The 24,208-nt window shown below is 35.3% G+C and overlaps 1 protein-coding gene across 1 annotated transcript; it reads right to left on the reverse strand.

Moving 5' to 3' along the window:
• Nucleotides 1-4,838: 4,838 nt before the first annotated feature.
• Nucleotides 4,839-24,171, reverse strand: LOC139692159 (breast cancer type 2 susceptibility protein homolog). Its single transcript, XM_071590221.1, has 9 exons — nt 24,127-24,171; nt 23,863-24,082; nt 20,066-20,388; nt 19,335-19,535; nt 16,958-17,100; nt 14,784-15,105; nt 8,845-9,048; nt 7,605-7,955; nt 4,839-4,961 (listed from the first exon to the last, which is right to left on the reverse strand). The coding sequence occupies exons 1-9, from the start codon at nt 24,169-24,171 to the stop codon at nt 4,839-4,841; spliced, it is 1,932 nt and encodes a 643-aa protein (XP_071446322.1).
• Between the last annotated feature and the right edge of the window lie 37 nt (nt 24,172-24,208).

Raw genomic sequence — 24,208 nt, forward strand, 5'->3', positions numbered from 1 at the left:
CAAAGTTCTCACATTAAATACAACTTTCTTAGGCACCTAAACAATAACAACTTGTCACTAAACCTTCCATGGAACCCGCCACCATGAATTCCGCCTCCTTGCTCTCAACGGGCAAGTTCAAAATCAGCCAATCAGAATCATTTTTCTCTCAAAGTATAAGTTTCGTAAGATTCCATATACAGCGCTAGTATCACTCCGCGGTAGCATTTAAGCTAATGAAAGCGTTATGTCTACTTGCTTGATATTTTTAAAAATATGAAAGTAAATTTGACCCTAAATCCCGTAGTCGCTAATTCTTACGAGGCTTTCAAACACTATAATTTCCATCTTACTCTTTAAGCCGCCGCCATGGCTTGAGTTAAGATTGTATATCAACAAACTTACTCCCCACGTAGTTTAAAATACAATTTTCTCAACTGAATTCGTTTTTATGACCTCTCTGTTAACAGAATATTATTTCGTAAATAACTACATTTCTTTGGTTGCGCTGTCGATTCCGTTTTATGTGTTAATGGAGAATATTGAAAGTTGAGTTATCACTGGGTGGTACTGATGGTTATACCAAGTACAGTGCGAAGCAAATCGATTTAAAATGTGTGAATACCACACCTTAGACAATAGTGCAATCATAAATGGTGCTGCTCTGAAATTACATGGAATTAAATATTTGTGTGGACGGAACGCTGTTTGAACATGAAAATAATCGTGGACATAGATCATTGGCGTATGCCAAATGAAAAATAGCGAAAGCCTGTGTGCAAAATGGTTTTAAAATATAACTCGTTGTAAAAATTGAATAGTCGATTATAATTTTTTTATCAATTTGTAAACATGTGACTGCAACAAACCATTTTAAATGTACGGTGATCCCATAAATACAAAGAAAAGCACAAAATACAGATACATGTTGGCACTATGAACTGGTACATTTTGACACTATGAACAGGTACATTTTGACACGATGAAAAGAGCATATACATTAAAGTGGGTAATAGAAACACCATATGCAACTGCTTCTCATTCAAAAATTCATTTATTGAATAGTAACACTTTATTAGAAGGAGTTTCAATTTTGAAATGACATAATAAGTCACTTATTTTCAATAAGTTTGGCGATTTGTCAAATATTCTTGCGCCCATTGTCTTTGGGCTTTTAAATGAAATTGCTGATTTTTTGTAACTTGTGTGGATATTGCGATGATTTCTAGTTGAATAAGAGTGACTATCACTATTTGGGTGAAAGGGATATATATTATTTTTGATGGAGACTAACTTGGCATATATATACAAGATGTAATATTAAGAGCATTTAATTCTTTTCAATAACAGCCTACCTGGTTTTTAACTTTTTTGAATTAAGACAACTTTATGCGACAAGCACATGGATGATCCCCAGAATACTATTCCCTGGAGAAAAATAGATAATACAAGAGTTTTAATTCCTCTAGAGACACTTGGTTATGCAGAAAGGGAATGGTATACATCACAGTGTGCAGTTTAGAACACAGATTATTGCCATGGATTTTCCACCCACCAGGTTCTTGAACATCATTATCCTTCCCTAATCTTCCTTTGCTATCCTTACCTGGGACATCAGATTTATATATGTATAAGTTTCAAATAATAAAAATTTATTTCCGTTAATTGACAAATACATTGTATGGTACAGAATATCACTCATTATGTTATTGTATTAGGTACCTCAAAAAGTACAGTCATTTAGTAGTTATTAGCAAAAAAATATTAAATTACACCGTGCACAATTTTGTACACAATATAAAATTCAAAATTACCCGGAATTGATGAAGTCTTTCACACTATAAAGCATTTTTCATTTTAGTACATAAACTATTTATTTTTTTAAATGGAGAATGGTTTCTCATTTTTTGAATTTATGGGAAGGTTGTTGTACATTCCGATGTACAGAGAATGAGGTCCCTTGGACATAAATGTCATTCCAGCAGATACTAGATGTACACAGATTATTTTCTATCCTAGTCTCATAGTTGTGAGTGCCATTATTTGATGGGAATAGAGCCATGTTCTTTTTTATAAAAATTATTGAAGAATAAATAAACACATAGAGGTCTGTTAACATGGCAAGGCTTTAAAAGTGGCCTGCAGAGGGTTCTGTAGGGTTTATTGCACATGGACTTAGGCGATTACTTTTTAATAATAAGTATTTCAGTTAACTTAGCTGAGGACCCACTTCTCCAGATTATGACACCATATGGTTCATGAGAATAAAATAGACCATAGTAGTGTTTTTTACGTACTAACATTACACTTCAGAATTGAAAGAAGATCGTATAATTTAATTTTTTACTGAGATGTAAGGTCTTCAGGTCCCATTTCTGGTATTTATCCAAATGTATTCTCAAAAATTGTTCATCATTAATAACTCTACCCTGCTAATAAAGCTACATGTCTTAGGATGAGAAGTACTCTATCAAAATCACAGGTTTTTGTGGAGAATACCATGGCATGAGTTTTATATTCATTAAGAATAAGGCCATTCCCATAGCACCACATGCCCACGTCACGAATAATGGCTTCCTTCAAAGACATCAGATCTTGAAAATATTTCTGATACAGCACAATGCTCACACCATCTATAAAAAAGACACAGTTACTGAGAGGATTTACATGTAATTTTCTAGGTAGATTATTTTAATGAGAGAGGATTTGACCCATCATTGATCCCTGGGGAGTGCCTTTATCAATACCTAATGATGAAGAGAGGAAGATATTCCCATTCTTCTGTACTGCTACCCTTTTTTGATGATTTTCGAGATATGTTCTCAACCACTCCTGCCTCTACTGCCCATTAAACCACATTTGTAAAATAGTCACTGGAGATCCTTTTATTTTAAAGAGGTGGTGCACCTACCATTTTAGGTAGGTGCCACAGGATATTTGCTATTCTCAGACACATTGAAAACAGATGGAACTGCACAGGGAACCCGACAGAGCTGGGTCAAAAACAACAGTTTTAACTTGGAATCCTGGATAATGTGTAGATGCTGTCCAAAAGGGTTTTTCAAACTAGCTGTGACATTTGTGGGGTTATTTACCAGGTGTTTTATGTCATAGGAGACTAATTAAGACAGCAATTCTCTTTGATTATTGCCATCAGTGAAAGGGTTATTGCAGGCCTCCTGGAATCATTTGTTAGATTATGGGGCAATATGTACAATTTTTCTACGAAGTCACTTACGGAACCTATGGAAGATAAATACATTTCAAAAATTTGCTCATTGGCCATAAGTTTTACCACTGAACATTTAAATATCTGTTCAATGTTCAAGGACTGCACATTTATCTTCAGATTTTCATGCACAATAGTGTTTTTTACATAAAGCACCACTCCACTATGGCATTTCAGTTTACAACAAAAATAGTCCCCTATCAATTACCCAAGAGTTGTGACATCCAGTTCACTTATCCAATACTCATAACAGGAAATTACGACCGGTTTTTCTATTAAAGTTAATACTTCAAGGTCTTGTACCTTATCAGAAAGATACAATGTGGAGAGTTAGGATACTGATCCCAGGCACCAGCCCATTGGATTGGAGACTGCGGTAGTCTACCTTTTCACTATCCACCATGGAAAACTGCACTAATATTTTTAAACTCTTTTTGGTCACCATTATGCTGTCTTCAGTTTTTTCTGAAAGTTTTCCCATCACTGCCCTCAGGACTCATGATTATGTCTAAACGATTGCCAACGAATAATACATCTTTCTAAAAAATGCTGGATTCTGCACACATTTCACTGGCTTTGTATTATGAATCAAAATTGATTCAAATCATTGATATTGTCTTAGAATCTACCTTAGGCTTGCAGCTTTCAGAGAAAGTAACAATCAATTCAAATAAGTCACCCATCCCTCTAGTCCACTCTCATATTTTGCAATATCTCCATCGACCTTGTCTGCTCTAAACAGTTGAATGCCTTTCCAAAATCCAACAAGTACTCAAAGATATCCTGATTATCTCTAGATTCTTTCCTACTAATGATCTCAGGCATCACATTTCTTCAATTCTAAACCTAAGATGATCTTCACCTAGGTAGTTGTCAGTAATACTTTGTAACCTTCTGTTTATGATTATTAGAACTACCTTTGCTACATGTGAACTCATCATCGTATAGTCCTAACATACAGCTGCTGTAGACTTTTTCAGGATCTAGATCAAAACTGACCAAAGAAATCTTTTAATCACTTTCCTTTCTTGAAAATACTGTATTTAAGTTCAATATTTCCTTCATTTTATTCCCCTGCCAGCTCTAGTAATTTCATGAGGATATTACCTATGTATAGTATTTTAGCAGAAAGAGGCATGGTAATAGGGACATTAGGAGAAGACTTGCATTAGTAAAAGAGGTATTTACAAGAACATTGATGATGGGTACACTGAGTAAAGATGCAAAGAAAAGATAATCAAGAGACTTTAATTTGGAGCACAGTGCTTTATGAATGTGCTCTTTCCTGTATGCTCTCACTGTTTACTGATGCTTCCAAATATATAATCCTTGCACTCACCCTCACAAAAAAATAACCCATACTACCTCTTAAATCTATGACTCTAGCATATAAACAATACCTATAATCACAACTTGCTTTGTCACAATTAAACTCACTGTTATATGCTATCAGATTTCAAAACAACACCTGCAGTTTATTACCAGGACTGATTATCTCTCTCAGCAGCATCTATCAGAAGAGGTAGAATGACACTAATATATATGTGTAACTTGCAGCTCACTATCAACTTAAGCCATCAAATATTACTGACTGAATCTGTCCAGAAGCATAGTGAGGAAAAGGAGAATATCAGCCAAGTGGGTAGAGCTCAGCTATTGATAAGGATGCCAGGGTACAAATCCAGTTCATCAACTTCAACTTCACCCAAGCTGAGAGCTTTCCAGGGACCAGATCTTGCTGGAAAACTGTCAGCTGCACAGGGAAATAAATTGGCCACCCTACCTTCATTAATGAATTCCACATTTGTAGTATGTTCTAGCATTTATTTTTAATTAATGAATCTTTGATACAAGGGATTTTCCCATCCCAATTAAAAGAATCAAAAGTAGTGCCCATTTATAAAAACCATGGCTGTGTAAATGATTTGAACAACTACAGACCAATAGCCGTCCAAAATACATTTGCTAAAATATTCAAAAAAGCCATGTATATGCAAATAGCATCTTATCTCGAAAAAAACTTCCTACTTTCAAATTCTCAGCATGGATTTAGATCTGAAAAGTCTACCATAACTGCCATATGTCTGGCAATCGACAGCATACTTAATTCATTAGATGCTAAACGCAAAACTCTTGGAATATTTTTTGACTTGTCAAAGGCTTTTGATAATGTAAACCAAAATAGACTACTAATTAAACTCAATAGAATAGGAATTAGAGGGATTCCTTAAAACTGGATGAAGTCCTATATTCATAATCACACTCAGGAAGTAGTGAGTAGTGTTATCAGTTGATGGGTCAAAATATTCATCAGCAGCATACCAAGTTAACAAAGGTGTTCCACAAGGCTCAACCCTTGGGCCACTCCTCTTTCTGATTTACATCAATGACCTACCTAACTGCTTACCAAATAATGATGGAATAATACCAGTGTTGTACGCTGGCGACACTAGTGTTATAATATCAACACAAACATATCCCAGCCATGTGGAAAAATCTAAGTCTGTCACACTTGCAATAAACAAGTGGTGTGCAGACAACCTTCTAGACTTAAATGAAAAGAAAAGTAAAATAGTATACTTTACACGCAATAAGAACGTGTCAGATGATCTGCTGGTAAAAATCAATGACCAATCAATTGAGCATGTGACAGAATGCAAATTTCTAGCTATTTCTCTATGTGCAAATATTTCTTGGGATACTCATGTAAAAGCCCTTCAACACAAGCTCAGTTCAACTTGCTACTTATTAAGACACCTGCATGAAACTACAAGTAAAACTGTACTACTCAATTTGTACTATGGGGAAATTTATTCAAATATAGCCTACAATTATGGGGATCAGCTGCTATTTCTCAAACCATCTTTAATATGCAAAAGAAAGCTATTAGAATCATCACCGGGAAACCTCACAATGCTCCATCAAGGCCTATTTCCCGTGAATTAAATTTGCTACCACTCCCATGCATCTACATTATGTTTTTAATTCTATATATAAAAAATAACATCGGCAACTATTCTCTTAACTCTGCCTGTCATCATCATTACACCAGAGGCAGGAATGACTTCCATTATGGGAATATAAGAACTAAAGCATTGAAATTAGGACCCAATGAAATGGGCATCAGATTATATAACAAACTACCCACAAGTATCAAGGATACAAAGGGAACAGCTGCATTCAGGCATAAATTAAAAAGATATCTACAGCGCAATATGTTTTACTCCGTTGATGAATATTTCAACAATATTCCCAACCAGTAAGTTCATACTTTTAGTTTCTAGCAATGGTCATGGTCTGATTCATGTTTATGATTTTTCTGAATTTGATACTGCATGTGCATGTTACAGCCAATGTTCATGGGTTTGTACCAAACATTTATGTCACTATGAGCATCATTTCTTTTATGTATCTTAACTGAGCCTGTGTCTTTGCTCCTCTTTGACGTGCCTTATATCATGTACATACACCACCCACCTGGTATTTTTGTATTGTGATCTCTGGGCAAATAAAAAGTAATAATAATAATAAGTAAAGACTAAGTAGGGGAAACAAAGCTTCAAGTTGATTTGAGGTGTATAATAGTAAGTTAGCAATTTGAATACACATGCATTGCATACAAATACATATGGAAATCACATGAATTGATGAATGATATTTGGCATGGACCAGGAAAAAAAATCTTAATGCATGAAATATTCTTCAAGTTTATTCTTAACCTTATAAGACAATACAAAATCTGAGTATGTACATATATAACAAAAATAATTGTCTTAATTAGACAAACACTTTTAAAATGTAAATATTTTAATTCTTACAGTTTAATGCACTTTCCAATTAATCAAAGATAATAACTTCAAAGGCTACACACACCAAGAAACTTTCCTTGAACTGCCTCCATGCACTGGCAGAAGTTTATTGCATAACAGACTTTTAACTAGCACCAACTGCAGTTTAACAATATAATCACACTTAAGTATGGGAATGGCACACTTCCTTAGTCTTCCATGGCACACACCCACGATTTATTATATTTTTCTGAGTTATAGGCAATTTCAATTCAAACACTTCTTTATTAATCCCATTAAAATAATTCAGGTCTCAGGGTCAATTTGCTATAGAGTATGTACAGCTAAAATATAATTCTTATATACAGAAGTAAATACTATTGAAATCAGTTGTTACTCTATTCCATATGAACTATAGCATTTCAACAGTGAAATTATTATGATTTAAAATAGTACAGGTATATCTGCTACTCTTGAGGGTCTGAATCAAGACTCATCGGAGGACTATCTGCATCAGAGGATTGAACATTTTTATTTTCAGAAAGAGAAAAATTTACAATTTTTTCTTTTGAATTAAATAACCGAGGAGACTGGCACCTCTCAGGTACTGTCTCAACCACCTTGATCTCATGACTAGAAGTTGTAGATGGTGTTAGACCCTTCTTAGGGGGATGGAAGGCCTTTTCAACAGAAGCTGACTTTCTTAGATGGTAGGTTGGAAGAGGAATTTCCATGAATCCTTCATACATCTGTAGTTTCTTCATTCTGGCAGCCACTGATGGTGTTATAGGGCTGATATTTTCCACTGAATTAGCCACTGATAGAGTACTGACAGGTGAAAGTTTTGATTCTGCTGACATACTTCCTTTATTGGAAGAACTGCTCACTTCTTTGAAATCAGCCCCTAGAACTGCATCCAACTTCTGTTCACAGGATTTGATAAATTCAGCAACATTTGACTGTTGAAAGTAGACAAGAAAAGGGTGAGACAAACACACAATGAATCATCAAATTTTATATTCTATATAAAAACCTTAACATCAAAGTACACCACACAAACTTGGGTGGCATTTTAGTTATACATATCACTACATGTAAAACAAGTACAAATAGTGTTAAAAACATACTTTTTTAAGAATTGATTTCTGAATTTGAAGCATTCCTCATATTAAATATTTTGATTTAAAAATGACTGCAACTTATAATGTTCACTTATATGGGAATTCTCTACAGATATACAAGGTTTGAATAACAATCACAAGATGAATCTTAACAGCCATATAGTTCATTTAAATAACCTTAAATAATGACTTCCTGGATGAAATTGAGTTGACCGTGTGAGGATCTGTCAATGCTACCAACTTTAATTTATACCATAACTGAGATGTCTTTAATGCACTCATAATGCAAAATTAAACCTTATAAGTTCAATTCAACCAAAATATTTGTAAGTTTAACATTTTCAGCATAAACTTATAATCTTTTTCATGGAAATTTATATTGAAAAAATCTTATGAGCCAATTATTTCACTTCTTGTGAATAGTAGAATGAAAACACATGATTAAAGTACAATGCCAAAAAGAAACCCTTGAATCTTTGATGAGCTGCTTGATTCAGACAAAATCATGCTCTTCTATGAGAGCTCTGCTCTTTTCATTGGACTATCCTTCATATACTTCTTGAGTACAGCAATGTATGAAGAATGTTAAAGCATTCTATCCATAGATATTTCAGGATGCAAGGGATATAGAATCCTTCTATTGAAAATGACATAAAATGAATATAAATATAATAAATAATGTATGCATAATAAATAAAATAAAGACAGGAAAAAAATCATTGTGTACCTGAAATTGTTTTTCTGTTTTAATTTCAATCATGAAATCCTTCATAACCTTTTTCAATCTTTCCTCCACTGGGTTTAATGTGAAAGTAGATGTTTCAACAGCTTGCAGAGTAGCAATTTTATGGAGACCATGGAGACGTCGCCACTGTAAATTCAATACTGCCACCACAGAGCCTGGATGAAGAAAATCTTCCACAGCAAATTCCTGTAAAATAATGGAGCAATTATTTAGTTTCCAAGGTTATAAACACCTGAAATAGGTTCACTAATACAGTGGAGCCTCATTTGCAAAGTTCAGCAAGATTGATATGTACGAAGTATCCAATATTATGCCCTTAGAGATGGAAAATCAAAGAAGTTAATCCACCTTTGAGAGACATACAAAAGTGAAACAGATTGATACTTTAAGAAACATTTTTGCCTCCAAAATTTTATAAATTTAGAGCAAAATCAAACTAACGAGTTGACACTACATTATATCAGGGCATACCCTGCTATCTTAGCTTATTATTATTAACTCTGACAAAGATTTTTTATGACTTCGAACATGCATACTATCATGTTCTGAAAAAACTACATGCAAATTATTTAATAAAAGAAATACACAGGCATATAATTTACTTCATGCATAGAGCTACAAGCTGGTGAGCTTTCAGGGCATAGGTACATATCTCTTTGGGTTATCACTAAAGTGATTGCAGATTCTTTCTCGTTCAAAAAAGTTTTTACTTTGTTGACAAAAATGCATCTTGGAGTTACTCTCCTCATTAATATATTGATAAATAGAACCAAGATCCATTACAATATTTGAAATACAGCTTTAATCTTTTTTAAGCCTTAAATCAGGAATCATTTCTGCAACATTTTGAGCCAGGATAGGCTCCTTAATTAGTCTCTTGTTATGAACTATAACAAATGAATTCCTGAATGAAATTAAATGGTCATGAATTTTCTCTCAATGAGGCCATTCTTGGTAAGCGTGAGTCCATTCCTCATTTCAGCAGGACACTTCAAGCTGTCTATCTCATTTCTTCTTCTGTGAGTCATTGACCTGTTTCCAGAATATTAAGGAGACATTCAATTTCCATTTTCAAACATTGGGTTCACATATCATGAATCCTATTTAAAAGTGACAGGCTTGGATGATAATGCTTGGAACTACTATGATGAGGAGTTTTTAGATGCAAGAGAGCACTACACACAGCTCAGATGGCTTGTTTTGAGAAGAGGGAGGACAAATAAAAACCTGAATACATATTGCCTATGCGCTCTACATATGCAATCTCCTCAGCAAAAAAACTATATTACTTCCGTTAGTGGAGACATCCACACTTATATTTAAGAAACAATATGTGAAGCATATAAATGAGATTCATTCTTAAAACTCCGTAAGGTTAGAAACCTGTATTAAGCATTTTCAAGTGCCTTTTCGAAATCCCACTCTTTCTCCATTCATTAGAAATCATCTTCTATTATAATGGATGTTGATATGATTAACATTATTTTAAGTCAAACAAAACAAGAATGGATGGTTGGTGAAGATGGATAAATGATTTTCCTGGGCAATAAGTGAAATGGAGAAAAACTGGAAATCCATTGCAGCACACTCATCAAGTCAGAACACATTAGAAAAGGGTGGTTAATGCACTTGATTCCATGGAGAGCTATCTTGATGGTGAATAGCTCAGCATAGAGGTTCACCTTAATGGTCCATGATGGGAGGATATCACAGTACAGACTCAACCCTACTTAGAGCCATCCGTAGATGAAGTTAAAATGGCAATTCAGTTTCCCTGAACTACATCCAGTACTCACGGAAAGGATTTCATGGTTGCAGCAGTCTGGCACTCTTGCTGTGAAATCTTCCGAGAGAGATAGTCTGAGTATCCCACCATATATACATCTATAAAGCATATGTTTCAAATTTGAACACGCCTCGTTGTTTAATATTTGTTTGGCAGCCATCAATAGTGAACGTTTTCCATGAATTTGTGAAAATGGAGAAAATTGGTCACTATAATGCGATACAATACTTTTATTTGAAAGGACTCAGCCCAACCAATATAAAAGCTGAATGGGATTCCACTCTGGACTAGTCTGCTCCTTTGTTTACAACAGTAAAATATTGGGTAGCTGAGTTTAAAGGAGGCCGTACGAGCTGTCAAGACGAGCATCGCATTGGTTGAACAAATGAGGTAACGACTCCAGAAATGGTGAAGAAACTCCACAAAGTGATACTGGATGATCATCCACTGAAAGTGGCCAAGCTAGCAGACATAGTAGGCATTTCAAAAAGTGCGGTACATTGCATATTAACTAAAAGTTTGGACATGAGAAAGCCGTGTGCCAGATGGCTGCTGTGTTTGCTCACACTCAAGCAAAACTAGTGTTGTGAAGATGTTTCAATGGAGTGTTTAGCAAAGTTTCACAGCAACAAAGCAGAATTTTTGGGCCGTTTCATAACCAAGGATGAAACATGGGTTTCGCACTTCAATTCACACCCGAGACAAAAGAACAATTCAAACAATGGATTCAAAAGGGAGCACCGGCTCCAGAAGAAGGTGAAGTTCATTTCATTTGTAGGCAAGGTCATGGCGTCCGTTTTTTGGGATGCACATGGGATAATTTTCATTGACTCTCTTGAAAAAGGAAAAACTATCAATGGCGAGTATTGTGCAAACTTATTGCAACGTTTGAGCGAAAAATCAAGAAAAAGCAGCCACATTTGGCTAAGAAGAAAGTGTTGTTTCATCAAGACAATGCACCAGCTCACAAATCTGCGATTGCAATGGCCAAAATTCAAGAATTAAAGTTTGAATTGCAACCCCATGCACCCTGTTCACCAGATTTTGCCCCCTTGAATTATTTTCTGTTTGCCAGCTTGAAAAAATGGCTCAGTGGTCAAAGATTTTCCAACCGTGAAGAAGTGATGTCGACAGTTAATGGCTATTTTGAGGAGCAAGACAGTTCTTACTATAAAAAGGGTATTGAACTCATTGAACATCGCTGGGAAAAGTGCATAGAGCTGAAAGGAGATTATGCTGAAAAACAAATACATTTTCTTCCAATATTTTTGTTTTCTTTGTTGGGTCGGTTACTACTGGGACCACCCTCGTACTACGGGGTCTCATCCCCTTTGCCAATCTGTTAAAAATATTTTAAATAGATTGAAAATAACATTAAAACATGGGCCATTGATAACATCTTGTAATGCAGTTGCATATGAAGATATTCCTTCAAGGGCTTGCTCCTGAGTGGTTGCCTCCAATCCAAATATACGATCAGAACCAGATTGGTTCTAAAAGCTCCCATCATTAACCACAGATCCACATTCTATACTGTCATTTACAGTTTCAGGTATAGCTCATTCTTAGTCAGATGAGGAAATTAATGAGCCAATGTCGAATTTCAAACATATGAGAGTTGTGTCTGGGTAAGTACTGTCGCATGGGCCAAACTTCACAATGGATTGCTCAAGAAGCATAAATAATTTGAAGTTTCAAAACACCTATCTCTTAAAAACTGAGCATGGTCAAAAAATGAATTTAGTAGTCTAGCACCAATCGAAAGAAACAAATACTTTCTGCAAAGGGAAGCTTTTGACGACACAGATGTAACACAGCTGGGAATTTCTTTGCACCCAGTCAAAATTCATGTGTTTTCTTTTCTCAGCAGAGAACTTAAAGCTATTGCATTTAGACCACTCTTCCAAACTGCTCAAAGTCAACTGGATTTGTCAAGGTAAATTTCTGAGTTTAGACTAATGGTGAAAATTTGCCAGGTCATCTACAAACAAGGGACACATCACCATTGTTTGGATGAACACATCATTGATTGCTATAGCGAACAAAGTTCTATCTAAAATACAGCCAAGCAGAACTCTGTTATCATGGGCATAAATTTGAGGCAAGTATTTGTCTATCCTAAATCTAAGAAAGCAGTATGTCAAAAATTTTTGAATAAATATAGTTCAATTTTCCTGAAAGCTCCACTTTTGTAACATGCTGAAAACTTTACTGAGCCAAACTCTTATGTATGCCTTTCCAATATTGAAAAAGATGACTGAGTTGTAATTTCATGAGAAAAGTTTCCTGTATGTAGATATCAGTGTGAACCAAATGATTAATGGTCGACTGACTGTCTCTCCGCAATTACTCCCCTTGATGTGCCAATTATTTTTAAATTACAATAATCCATTCTGTTAAAAAACTGTTGTTAATGGGACAGTGCTAATGTGATTATAAATGTTAGGATGGGATTTCAATGTTCTGCTGTCGAGAGGAGGCATGGAGGTTTGCCAAAAGGAATTATAAGAAGTCAAACATTCCATATAAAATCTTTCTTCAAATATTAGGTCATCAAATGTATGTTTTACTTTCCTGGCACAATAAAGTTAACAAAGTCTGATGACAGGCCTATATAGCAAATGTAAAAATGAAATATTATTTAAATACATAGGTATAATACTAAGTATCAACCACAAAATTTGTTTCTAAAAAACCCTTCACAACTTTATTTTGCCAAGTAGGATTATTAGGGATCAAAATATAATGCTCTCACAGAATTATTATTAATAAAGTAAAACATTTCTGAATAATGTTATAAACAAAACTCATGATGTGATGTGAGCATTTACAAATATGAAATCAGGGTATGTTTTCAGAGTCATCCATTTCTATTTTTACATTAGTTTTCAAATGTAGCATAATTTTATTCAAAAAGGGACCAATCAAATATTATGCAAAGGGATTTACAAAAACTACTTTCTTACACCTCTCTCCATATAAGGCAATGCGAAATTTCTGATACATTGTACCCCGATCCGCTTCAATTTGTATAAACATTTTCTGATGGACAAGAATAAATTCAACTTAGAGTTACAAACATTCCTGGAGCCAAGAAGGGTATCAGATGCAGAAAATGACTGTATTTCAGTGATTATTTTCAATGATAAGATTAGTAATATTAATCGTAAGATTTCAATAGTTAATCAAAACTTTGGGGGACAGTAATGTTTGATAGTGACCAAGTATGTAATAGGTAATACACAATCCTCTGTTCTTGTGTTTCAGCTGGAAATGGGAATTAAAATAAATTTGGGTGACATCTGGCAGCTCATCATTTCATTTTCCAGTGAAATTTTGACTCAGTTTATTTATGTAGAATACTCCCATTTGTGGGATGTAAGGTCCAAAAAATATCCCAACAGGGCAAGAAATCGGAATACCTGGACTTAAAGTATGACAACAGATTTAATATTCCATCTGGTGCTACCAGCCTATGTTCACGATATTGTAATGAATGCTATAGTTGAAATATCCAATCTTTAGCACTTGTGATTTAGATTACTACAATCACATCCATTGCGATTCTGACTTAAGTTGTGGACATGACTTAATGCTCAACATTTACTGCTGGCTTACAGCAGCAAATTTTGATGAGCATGACTCTTAATGTTGGCAGAGAATTAAACCAGTTTCAATGAACAGTTTTGGCTTTAGGCAACAAAAGAAATATTTTTGAAGCATTTTGATCACTGAGGAAATACAGTATGGAATAATACACTATTTATGATTTCTTCATTGTTTTGGACATTTTTGGGTACATTGATGACATAAAAACAACTTAATATTCAATCCTTCAAAGAGTAGCTTCAGTAAGAAGCAATGTTGACTAGTTTCATAATCTGGTCCAACAAGGTGCAGTTTTGCATGGTAGCTGAAATTTTTGTCAATTTAATCCATTTTCAGACTTTCATGCTACTTCATAAATTGGCTATGACTATTGTCAGCATTTCTCTTATGATCTAAGCTTTCAACAGAATACATGAAGTAAGTGGTATATAAAAATCATTCCACAAGGATACAGAATAACCCAAGAGTGTAATATATATATATATATATATTTATATAGGAGCTTGATAATTAAGTGAACACCTACCTGAATTCCACCCCAGAAAGCAATGCTGAGCAAACTAGCGTCTGATCCAGCCACATACAAATACTGAAAGCCTTGACCCTTAGCTTTACCAGGTTCTGCTCCCACCTTTATCACAATGGCAACTAAATCTATTTCTCCAAAAGGTGGGAGAGAAGTTTTAGATCCTGGCCCTAAATTGAACTTATAGTCTTCAAATCCCTGACTCAGGATTTCTCTTCTTAGAATTGAATAAGTTGACTCCATTAAATGAGCAGTATATGCTTGAGATTTCTTCAATTTATACCTTGTGTGCTTTCCACTGCTCAGCTGGATAAAATTTGATCTGAAATGAAATTACGATGCTATTACATTGCAATGTATCAATTCAACTATAGTGTAATATCTGAATCCATGGAACCCATGAATGCTAATTTAAGGGTTTTACCTTTGACAAATTAAAAGAAAATGCAGGAAATGCCAAAAGAATAACTTTAAATGGAGTCATCCATTAATGTGCCAATATTTCGGAGTGTAAAAGGACACCTTGGTAGCCTAACTGGCTAAAGTACCTGGCTGGAAATTGAGGGATCCAGGTTCAACTCCTGGTTAAGGTGAATGATTTTTACACTTTGAAATTGTGGCATTATATTTCTGTGCAAGAATAAAACTATTCCAATCTTTTCTATCAATATTGTAGGATTAAATGGGGCACTAAATTTAGACAATTAGTCCGATTAAGAAATTTACCAAAAAATTTATGTTGATCTTTACCTCAGCCACAGAAAAATTTCATCAGGCAAATTCTTTTTTCTAATTTAACCAAAATGATGTAATATTGCATGCAAATATGTATAGAATTTATTACAAAAACACCAGTGACCTGGATTACCCAAAGTATGCCTTAATTCATCACAAATGCAATTAAATTATAAATACATGGGTGGTCTGAAAAGTTTCCCTCACAGAAAATTTCAGAAAAAATGTCTTGTATCTTTGTTAGGTCAGAAACTTTTCAGACCCCCCGTGTATAAAAAAACCACAAACACAATAATCAACCCGAAGGTCGGTTTGGTAGGTGATGGTAGAGTTCACCCAGTACTAAGCCCGATGGCGTGTGAAATTCACACATCAGGGTAGGGGGGCCAGTTCCTTTCCCTGTGCCGGTTATGGTTTCCCAGGAAGACCTGGTACCCGAAAAATCACATAGCTTGAGAGGAGCTGCAGCTGCCCAGGGTGCCTTACCCGGGAATCGAACCCGGGACCCTCAGGTCAGTAGTTCAATGCTCTACCCCCTGGACCCACCACCCTAGTATATCTTATTCTAATTATAATTGATAATATTCCAACAAATATATCTAATAATGTTAAGTTTCAGGACGCTGTCCTTAACCAAAGAAAATCAAGTAGTGAAATGAAATGGACTGAAATTCCACACACTATTTAAAACATAACCCAGGTTTCAATGTTGAACGTCATTATTAGGTGGTCCTAACAGAAGCCAACTTGGTATACACATATATACGTTCTGAGCAGGAGGGGGTGGGGAATGACAGTAATTCTCACAAGCAGCATGGAACATCCATCAGAAAGATGTCAGGGAATCCTTAAGATTAATTTACAACAGCTTAAGCCTAATGTGTAATATATTCAAGGTATACATCTCATTGATTTCACTCCAGTATTAAATCTGCGGAAGTCATTGAAAGTTGAATAATGTTCAGTTTAGATGTCATGGAGGTAACAAGCAATTCTACATTGAAATTTTACTTTCATCAGAACAAATCATCAGCTCATACCTGTATGTATGCAACAAGCATTATACATTTACTACTAATTAAAATCCCTCATAATGAATTTAGTAAAAGATATTAAAAGATTATTATGATCACAGAGAGATATTTTTACAATGGCATTGATCCCATGGAGCCCATTAATATTGCAAAGCTAAGGTCCACACTATATGACAGCTTTCATCACCAAATGTGAAAAAGATTCCAGATGTCCATCCACAATGAGAAAGAAACTCAGTGGCTGTCTCTGAAGATAAAAAAATAGTTTTCATGTCTAGCAATTAGCATTAATTCATTATTTATTTACATTAACTTTTTTAAGAGACAATAATTCAATTTGAACACATTAAATCATGCACAACATTGAATTTATTAATTCCTTCTAATTTTTCCTTGCTACAATACCTCACTCCATTTGCAGTCAGCCCATAAATATTTAAAATAGTTCCTTCTTTGCCAAGCAAGCTGATGACATCCTCTGAAGGCCGCCAAACAGTCAAGACAGCAGATTTGGCAATTACTGGTTGATCAGCATCAACTAGGCGCACCTATAAAACCAATGCAACATATTTACATTCCCGGAAAATTTTGAATAGCATACATTTTAAATGAGGCTATCTAGAAAGAAACCTCTGCTTTTGTGTAGAGCGAGAATTAGTGGACGTCACTGTAATAACGTACGCAGTAGGTCAATAAGTTTTGAGCTGCAGTGGTTGGAGGATTGCATCCCTTGTCGTTTGTTTACCATAGCAAGTCAAAATGACCAATACAATTGAAGTACCAGTCAAATGTGAAGTTTGTTCAATGATAAGATTTTTACTGATAAAAAACTTCAAAGCTGCTGACATTCATCAAGAAATTTGTGCCCTGTATGGACCAAATGTGATGAATGAGAAGAGTTGTGCATCAGTGTTGTAGTTCGTTTAAGAGTGAACATAAATGTCCATGATGATGACAGAAGTGGTGGCCCAGTTGTTTCATTGTGGTCAACACTGGACTACACCTGAAAATTGATGAAAAGAGCATGAAAACTGGCATTTTACGATATCTGAAATCTTTGGAAAGTTTTCCACAAATTTCTACAATTCTGTTGCATGAAAACGTGACTGAAAAGTAAGGCAACTACATGCTTCATGCTCATCTCAATGAGGAACTACAAGATGCCGTCATTGGTTGGCTGTGATTTCAGGCAGCAGAATTTTATGCTGAAGGAATTTGAAAATTAGTTCAGTGATTTGACAAATCTTTAAATCTGTATGGTGAATATGTATGAAATAGTAGTGATATGTAGTTTTGAAATGAAAATAATTAACTTTTGGTATCTATTCCAGTGTATTTTTTTATAGCATAATGGAGGTTGCTTCCTAGACATCACTCATATATACAGGCCCTATATGCATAGAGAAAAGAATTCAGAAATTTAAATAACAATTTGAGAATTTCATCCATTCAAATGTTATTCGTAATTTCACCTCAATTTAGTAATTAAGAGGAGTGAATGGTGTGGATAGGCTATATAAAATATTTCTTAAGTGCAATTACATTTATTTCCTCACAGGCAAAGTTATTCAGATAAGGATTTCTTGTTGGTGATGTTTTATGAGAAGATGGAAAGATGTTCAACAGTTAATTTCTACTGCAGATGATTATAGTGACATTAGATGATTTTTGATAACATTGAATGGGACAGATTATTGTGGGCAAGAACCCAAAACCCAAATCTCAAAAGTTTCCATTTAACACCAATCATTTTGCCTAAACAGCCAATTTTTACATCCCTAGAATATGCTCCATATCAAAGTTTCCAATAATCTTTTCTTAAAATCCTCAAGGTCTTGATCATAAACTCCCTCTTTGTAAAAGCTTCTTTGCCTAATGCAAGTCTTCTTCTTATGTCGCAGTTACTTTGACCACCTTTGTTCAAAACAATTCCCAGATAATTAAAAATGTCTCTCTGCTCTAGTTCATGCCCTATAATTTTTTCCTCTTTGTAAACAAAATTGCTCGGCTTAAACTTCCTATTTCTTGGAAGCCTAATTACCTTGTTTCGTGAACAATTTCTCATCCCATTAGTCCAACAGAGATCTCAAAAAGGATGGATAACATAAATTATGATATATTAGGCAACCTTCTTTTTATACTGTGAAACCTTAAGAAGAAAATTACTCAAATGATACTGATAACACTCCTACTAGCATTTCCACTGGTGCTCCACAACCACATTGTCAATCTCTTAAATCACTAATTTATTAGAATTAAACTTCCCTTCTATATGGGTATATTTCTTACATTACACTCTCAGCAAATATAACCAGGTACCTTATTGCAGGCTGTCAATCTCTATTTAGCAAGGATTAACTATATGCCACCAGTACTACTCCATAAGATTCCATTTTGTAGATTTAAATGTAGTGACAGGTAATGGTGCAAAGAAATGATTTTTGAAAACAGTGAAAGAAAATCCTAATGAAATAAATCCTCTTTCTCCAGGATGACAAAAACTTTCAATCAGGCCAACTAAAATCACATTAATCATCAATGGCAACAAGTTTCATCGTGTCCTGAATGATCTCTCTCTTCCATCGCTTTGATTGAAAATAAGACTCTAATTCATAAACGAACTAACTTCAAAAACAAATTCAGCTCACCAAAGATTTATTTTTAACACTGAGGAGTGTAACCTAAAGGCACTTTAGGTTACACTTTCATTAGGTACTTTCACTACACTTGCTTTCAAAAAATTCACACACATGGAAAAACCAATAGGAATGATGACACCTACCTTCAATAGTGTGACAACATCTCGATTTTTTCTGCCTGCCAAGGAACATGCTGCGTCCTTATTCTTATCAGAGGACATCAGATTCTCTTCCTCTTGTTTTATTCTCTGCCTGACTCGATCCTCCAATTCTTTTTGAAATCTTTCAAGAGACTCTTGTCTATAAGCACTAATCATGTCTACCTGTGAAGTCGTCAGCAATTTCTGAAAAATTTAATTGGAATTTTGTAAGGCCTTCTTGATCTTGTTTGAGCTGGTGGCAATGCAATGAAGAAATATACACTGCATTTTGATTATGAATAGAATTCTACTCTTAATGAGACATTAAGCATTAATAAAATTGAGTACAAATTATGGATTATGCATGGTATCAAGAAACATCTATGGCTAAAGCACATTAATAAGGGTAACTTGAGCATGAATGAATAGGAATGGGGATCTGAAAGGAAAAGAAAGATTAGATTTACTATTCATTATTCTTAATTTATATTTATGGTCTGAAAGGTCAATACATATATGTGGCGACAAATAACTGTTATCACTTTGGTAGTGAATCCATCCACTTTAAATGTTAACAATAATTTAAAAATAGTACACTAAATCTTGGGCTATATAATCATTTCAAAGCTAGGTGAACAAATTTTGTAGTGCAATAGTAGTGCATAGCTGCCTCTTCCCAATTAAATTGTTACATCAACTGTTGGAGGGATATATGCAGAGATGCAACTTCTCACCTGTACTTCTGATGGATCTCCTGACTCATCAACAAGCCTAGAGAGCTCTTCCACCTCGACTGTTTGTCCACAGTGAGACAAGATGCTGTCCTTAACCCTGCCAACATATTCTGAATGGGACTGGGACTTCTTGGGACGTTTGAAACTCCTTACATTACCACCACCATCTGGTGCAGATCTTTTTCCCTTCTGCCTCCTGGCGTCTTCCTCCTGTTCCCTCTGCATTTCAGCGCTTACTTCGGCATAAACTGACTCAAGCCAAGCCTGCCTCTCAAACTCATACTTAGCCGCTGCTCTTGCTTCAGCCCTTTTACCTCGAACCACTGAAAATAATGGGAAATGTAAAAATATATCACAAAACAACACTTGTTTTTGCCATAGCCTACTATGAACCACATTAATTGGCATGAGTGTTTTCCAGCCTTGATCTTTGTCCCACTACACTTCATTCTCTCACTAATTGCCCTGTCCCTAATCTCCTGTCCATGGGGTTCAAGTGCTGGATTTCATTCTGTCTTTAAAACCCTTTGTGGTCTCAATTCTGGATTTTGAAGGCTTTTCTATCGCATGTCTCCATTTCCTACACTTCCATTTCCAGCACATCTCTTTGCACCTCATGGAAACAGCTTACCTTGGTATTTCTTTTGTAAGATTTCAATATTTCATTGATTTGGTTTCACTGGTCCCTTTAGTAGGTATGTCCAGAAAGTAAAGCTGATTTTCTGATGGTGTCTGAGATCTTTTTCATGATCTAATTGTACAGTTCTTGGTTCCCTTGTCATCTATGCGAGTCATATTCTGATCTTTTGCGATTCTATTATCTTAAACAGCATTTTCCTCTTCATCAATTCCAACAGTTAAACAAACTCTGTACTAGTTAAGGTGCATACATACTTAGGTTCTGTGTGGATCACTGTTTGGTAATGACACAATTCTGCATGAGTAGATAGACATTTTTTCTCCAGGTATTAATGGTGAGTTTATATGTCATGCCCATCTTATTGCCTCCTTTTTGACAGATCAAAACAATACAAATGTTAAATTCCATAACTCAATCAATATATGCTAACGCTCAATTCAACATAACAGCTCCAATATGAAACCAAAGCAGGTATACATATTGTCGCACTGGTGATGACAGGGTGATATAAATGGTACAAACATAAGTTATGCCATTTAATTAGCTGCAGTAAGGAGACATATTCCCATCCAAACATGACAATCCTTTAAACGCATTCATTTCTAACTGATGCACATGCATATTAGATAGATGCATTTGCCGTATAGCAAAAAAAGTGATTCCTGAGGTAGATGTGAGAGTTATTATAAATGGAATCAACTTTAGCTGCCAGTGATGAACCTCTTCTTCATGTTGGCTAGTTGACATTTTTCTCATACCCAGTTGACCCCAAATAAAAATCCACAATTTAAATTAAGTAGGTCAAATTTTCCTTATGGAGCAGCATCATCAAGTGCCAGTGATACAATTACCCTGCTCAATGGCATTCCAAAATATTCCAGCTACATATTTTTATGCATTCACTAGGTTTTCTTAGAGTACTCACAGTGTGTGGAATATATGACACGATTTTTTTAGGTCATCTACCAGTTAAGGCAGGTTTTTGGATGGACACAACTACCAAATAAATATTTTATTACTCCTAACAAAACCTAAATTCCAGCATCCTAATCTACATCAGGTCCCTCTTCATCTCTGAGTACTTCCTTCCTCCCTTCATCACTTCCAACATCCCTACGCTATTCCTGCCCTTTCCTTGGTTGCCCATCATTCTTCCATTCAACATTCCACCGCTGTTCAATATGCTTTTTATCCATTTTTCCTGCCTCCTTATGATTTCTCCCAACAGCCTTCAATGTCCCATTGCCAATCAACAAGCCTTGCATTCATTTTTCCTTCCTACTTTGGATTTCTCTGAATAATGCCTTACCCTCCCCCACCATATCATAAACTTATTTTTATTTTGATTACTTTTATTCTTATACCAATGCCTACTGCATTGACTTTCCAATGTACTGACTACTGTTGTGCCACCTCTTGAATGACTGAAAAACTAGAGCTTCATAATCTACAAATCTAACTGATTTTATGAATACCCCCATCGATTTTCATTCTTATCTCCAATTTTACCATGCCTTTTTAGCCATTACTACCATATACATATATGTTGAAAAGCCCAAGTGATGATGGATATCCCCGTCTTATTGCTTTCCCTAACACTGCACATCCAGGCTCTCCATCTGCCACTTGCACCTGAGCAGTCTGAGACTTTTACCCCTCTTCTACACCTATTTTCCACAATAAATCCATTAATTCCACCAAATCACTGCAACAAATGCTTTTTTCAAATCTTTGAAACAGATAAATATATCCTGATTGTATTCTATGTTCCTTTCAAGCAGTTATCTCATTATTGCAACGTCATCACATCTGCCTCTCCCCTTCCTGAAGCCAAACATCCCCCCTACATAATCTTTTGCCCTGTTCTCCACCCTCTCATTGATGATCCTGAGAACCACTTCAGCTGCATGTGAAATCAAACTAATTTTTCTGTAGTCCTCACATATGGCTGCCTTTCCCTTTTTTGGAATAGGGACTAACATCAATATGATGAAGTTTCCTGGCAAAATTCTTCACTGACAAATGCAACAAATTAGGTAATGAAAACTCTTTCTCCCACCTTTTCCTGAACCTTAAATATTTCTGCAAGAATGTTGTCTACCCCCATGGCCTAATTTAATTTCATTTCCCTTGGTATTTTTTCTATCTCATGGTCACTTATGCCTGGATCTAAGTTACTTTCATCAACGTCATATTCTCTTTCTATGTCTAACCTTATTGGCCTATGCTCTTTACCATACAGTTTTTCTATACATTTCTTCCATCTCTCTTGGATCTCCGGCGGTTCAACTAGTTATTTCCTCAATTCATCTCAAATTGTCAAAACAGATTTTCCCTTCTTACTTCCTGATATTGTTTTAACCTTCTTGTATTACACACTAGTTTTACCCTTCCTCCGTAAACTTCAAAATTAATAAATTATGATGAGTCCGCACACTATCCTGGGAAACTGTTGGAATTGATCATGGTGTTCCTAAATCTGTGTCTAACCATAATATGGTCTAACTGATACCTTCTTGAGTGATTTAGCATTTTCTATGCACACCTATGCCTTTTGTGGTGTCTAAACCAAGTCTTGGCGATGATTAAATGGTCTCCTACATAACTCATTTCCTAGTACCTAAACCATAACCCCAAACTTCATTACCATCTCTTCCTTTGCCTACCATCACATTCCAATGCCCTATCACTATCAAATGTTTTCCCGCAAGAACACACCTTATTATATCCTCTAACTCATTGTAACACAATCAACTTATTCCTCTTTATGATTGCTTGATGGTATGCATAAGTTAACTATGACTAAGTTCGTTGGAACAGCTAAACTTCTACTAATAATATTCTATAAGTCATTCGCTCTATGCTTACTATGCTTCTTCAAACCTTTTTATTCAACATAATTGCTGCTTCTCGCTGGCCCTCTTCCTTACTACTGTATTCTGTATTTTACTCTATAAATATCACTCCAATAATTGAATTAAAAAAAGGATTTTCAGTACTCAAATTTAAATTAAACTAAGAGTACATATCCCTAACCCAACTACATAAACAATTTTATTAACCCTAAAACATAATCATTTTACTATCATTCATGAAGTATAAATGATCATGCTTTGCTTTTTTCATTCAATTAAAATGCTATAAAATGGAATCTCACCCTTTCTTCCATCCAACGTTTTCTCTATGCTGAGTAATGGGTAAACTCGAGCCAAAAGGACATTACTCAGTGCGCCAACTGCACCTCCCTGTGGAAGCAATGAGTGCAATGACACAGGCAATGGACCCGGATGGCGGCAAAAATATCCCAGCTTTGCATCCCATCTCGCTCGTCTGGTAGAATTTGCACTCAGGCGAATCCGTGCCGTAGATGCTGGCGGCTGAATAAAAAACAAAAACTCAACTCAATATTATGAATTATTACTAGAACCATATCAGCCAGCACAGATAATTGGATTGGTTGAATCATATAGAATCCTGCTATTATTAAATTAGTAAGAGACCTC

The sequence above is a fragment of the Hetaerina americana genome, unplaced genomic scaffold, assembly GCF_022747635.1.
Source record: "Hetaerina americana unplaced genomic scaffold, ioHetAmer1.1.p SCAF_4, whole genome shotgun sequence".
Taxonomy (NCBI): Eukaryota; Metazoa; Arthropoda; class Insecta; order Odonata; family Calopterygidae; genus Hetaerina; species Hetaerina americana.

Coding starts and splice junctions, on each gene's coding strand:
- LOC139692159 (XM_071590221.1), bottom strand. CDS start 24,171: ATGATTCAACCAATCCAATTATCTGTGCTGGCTGATATGGTTCTA. Junction 17,101..19,334: donor ATGTTGTCACACTATTGAAG/GTAGGTGTCATC, acceptor TTGGTTTTATAG/GTGCGCCTAGTTGATGCTGA. Junction 9,049..14,783: donor CTTTCTGGGGTGGAATTCAG/GTAGGTGTTCAC, acceptor ATTATTTTACAG/GAATTTGCTGTGGAAGATTT.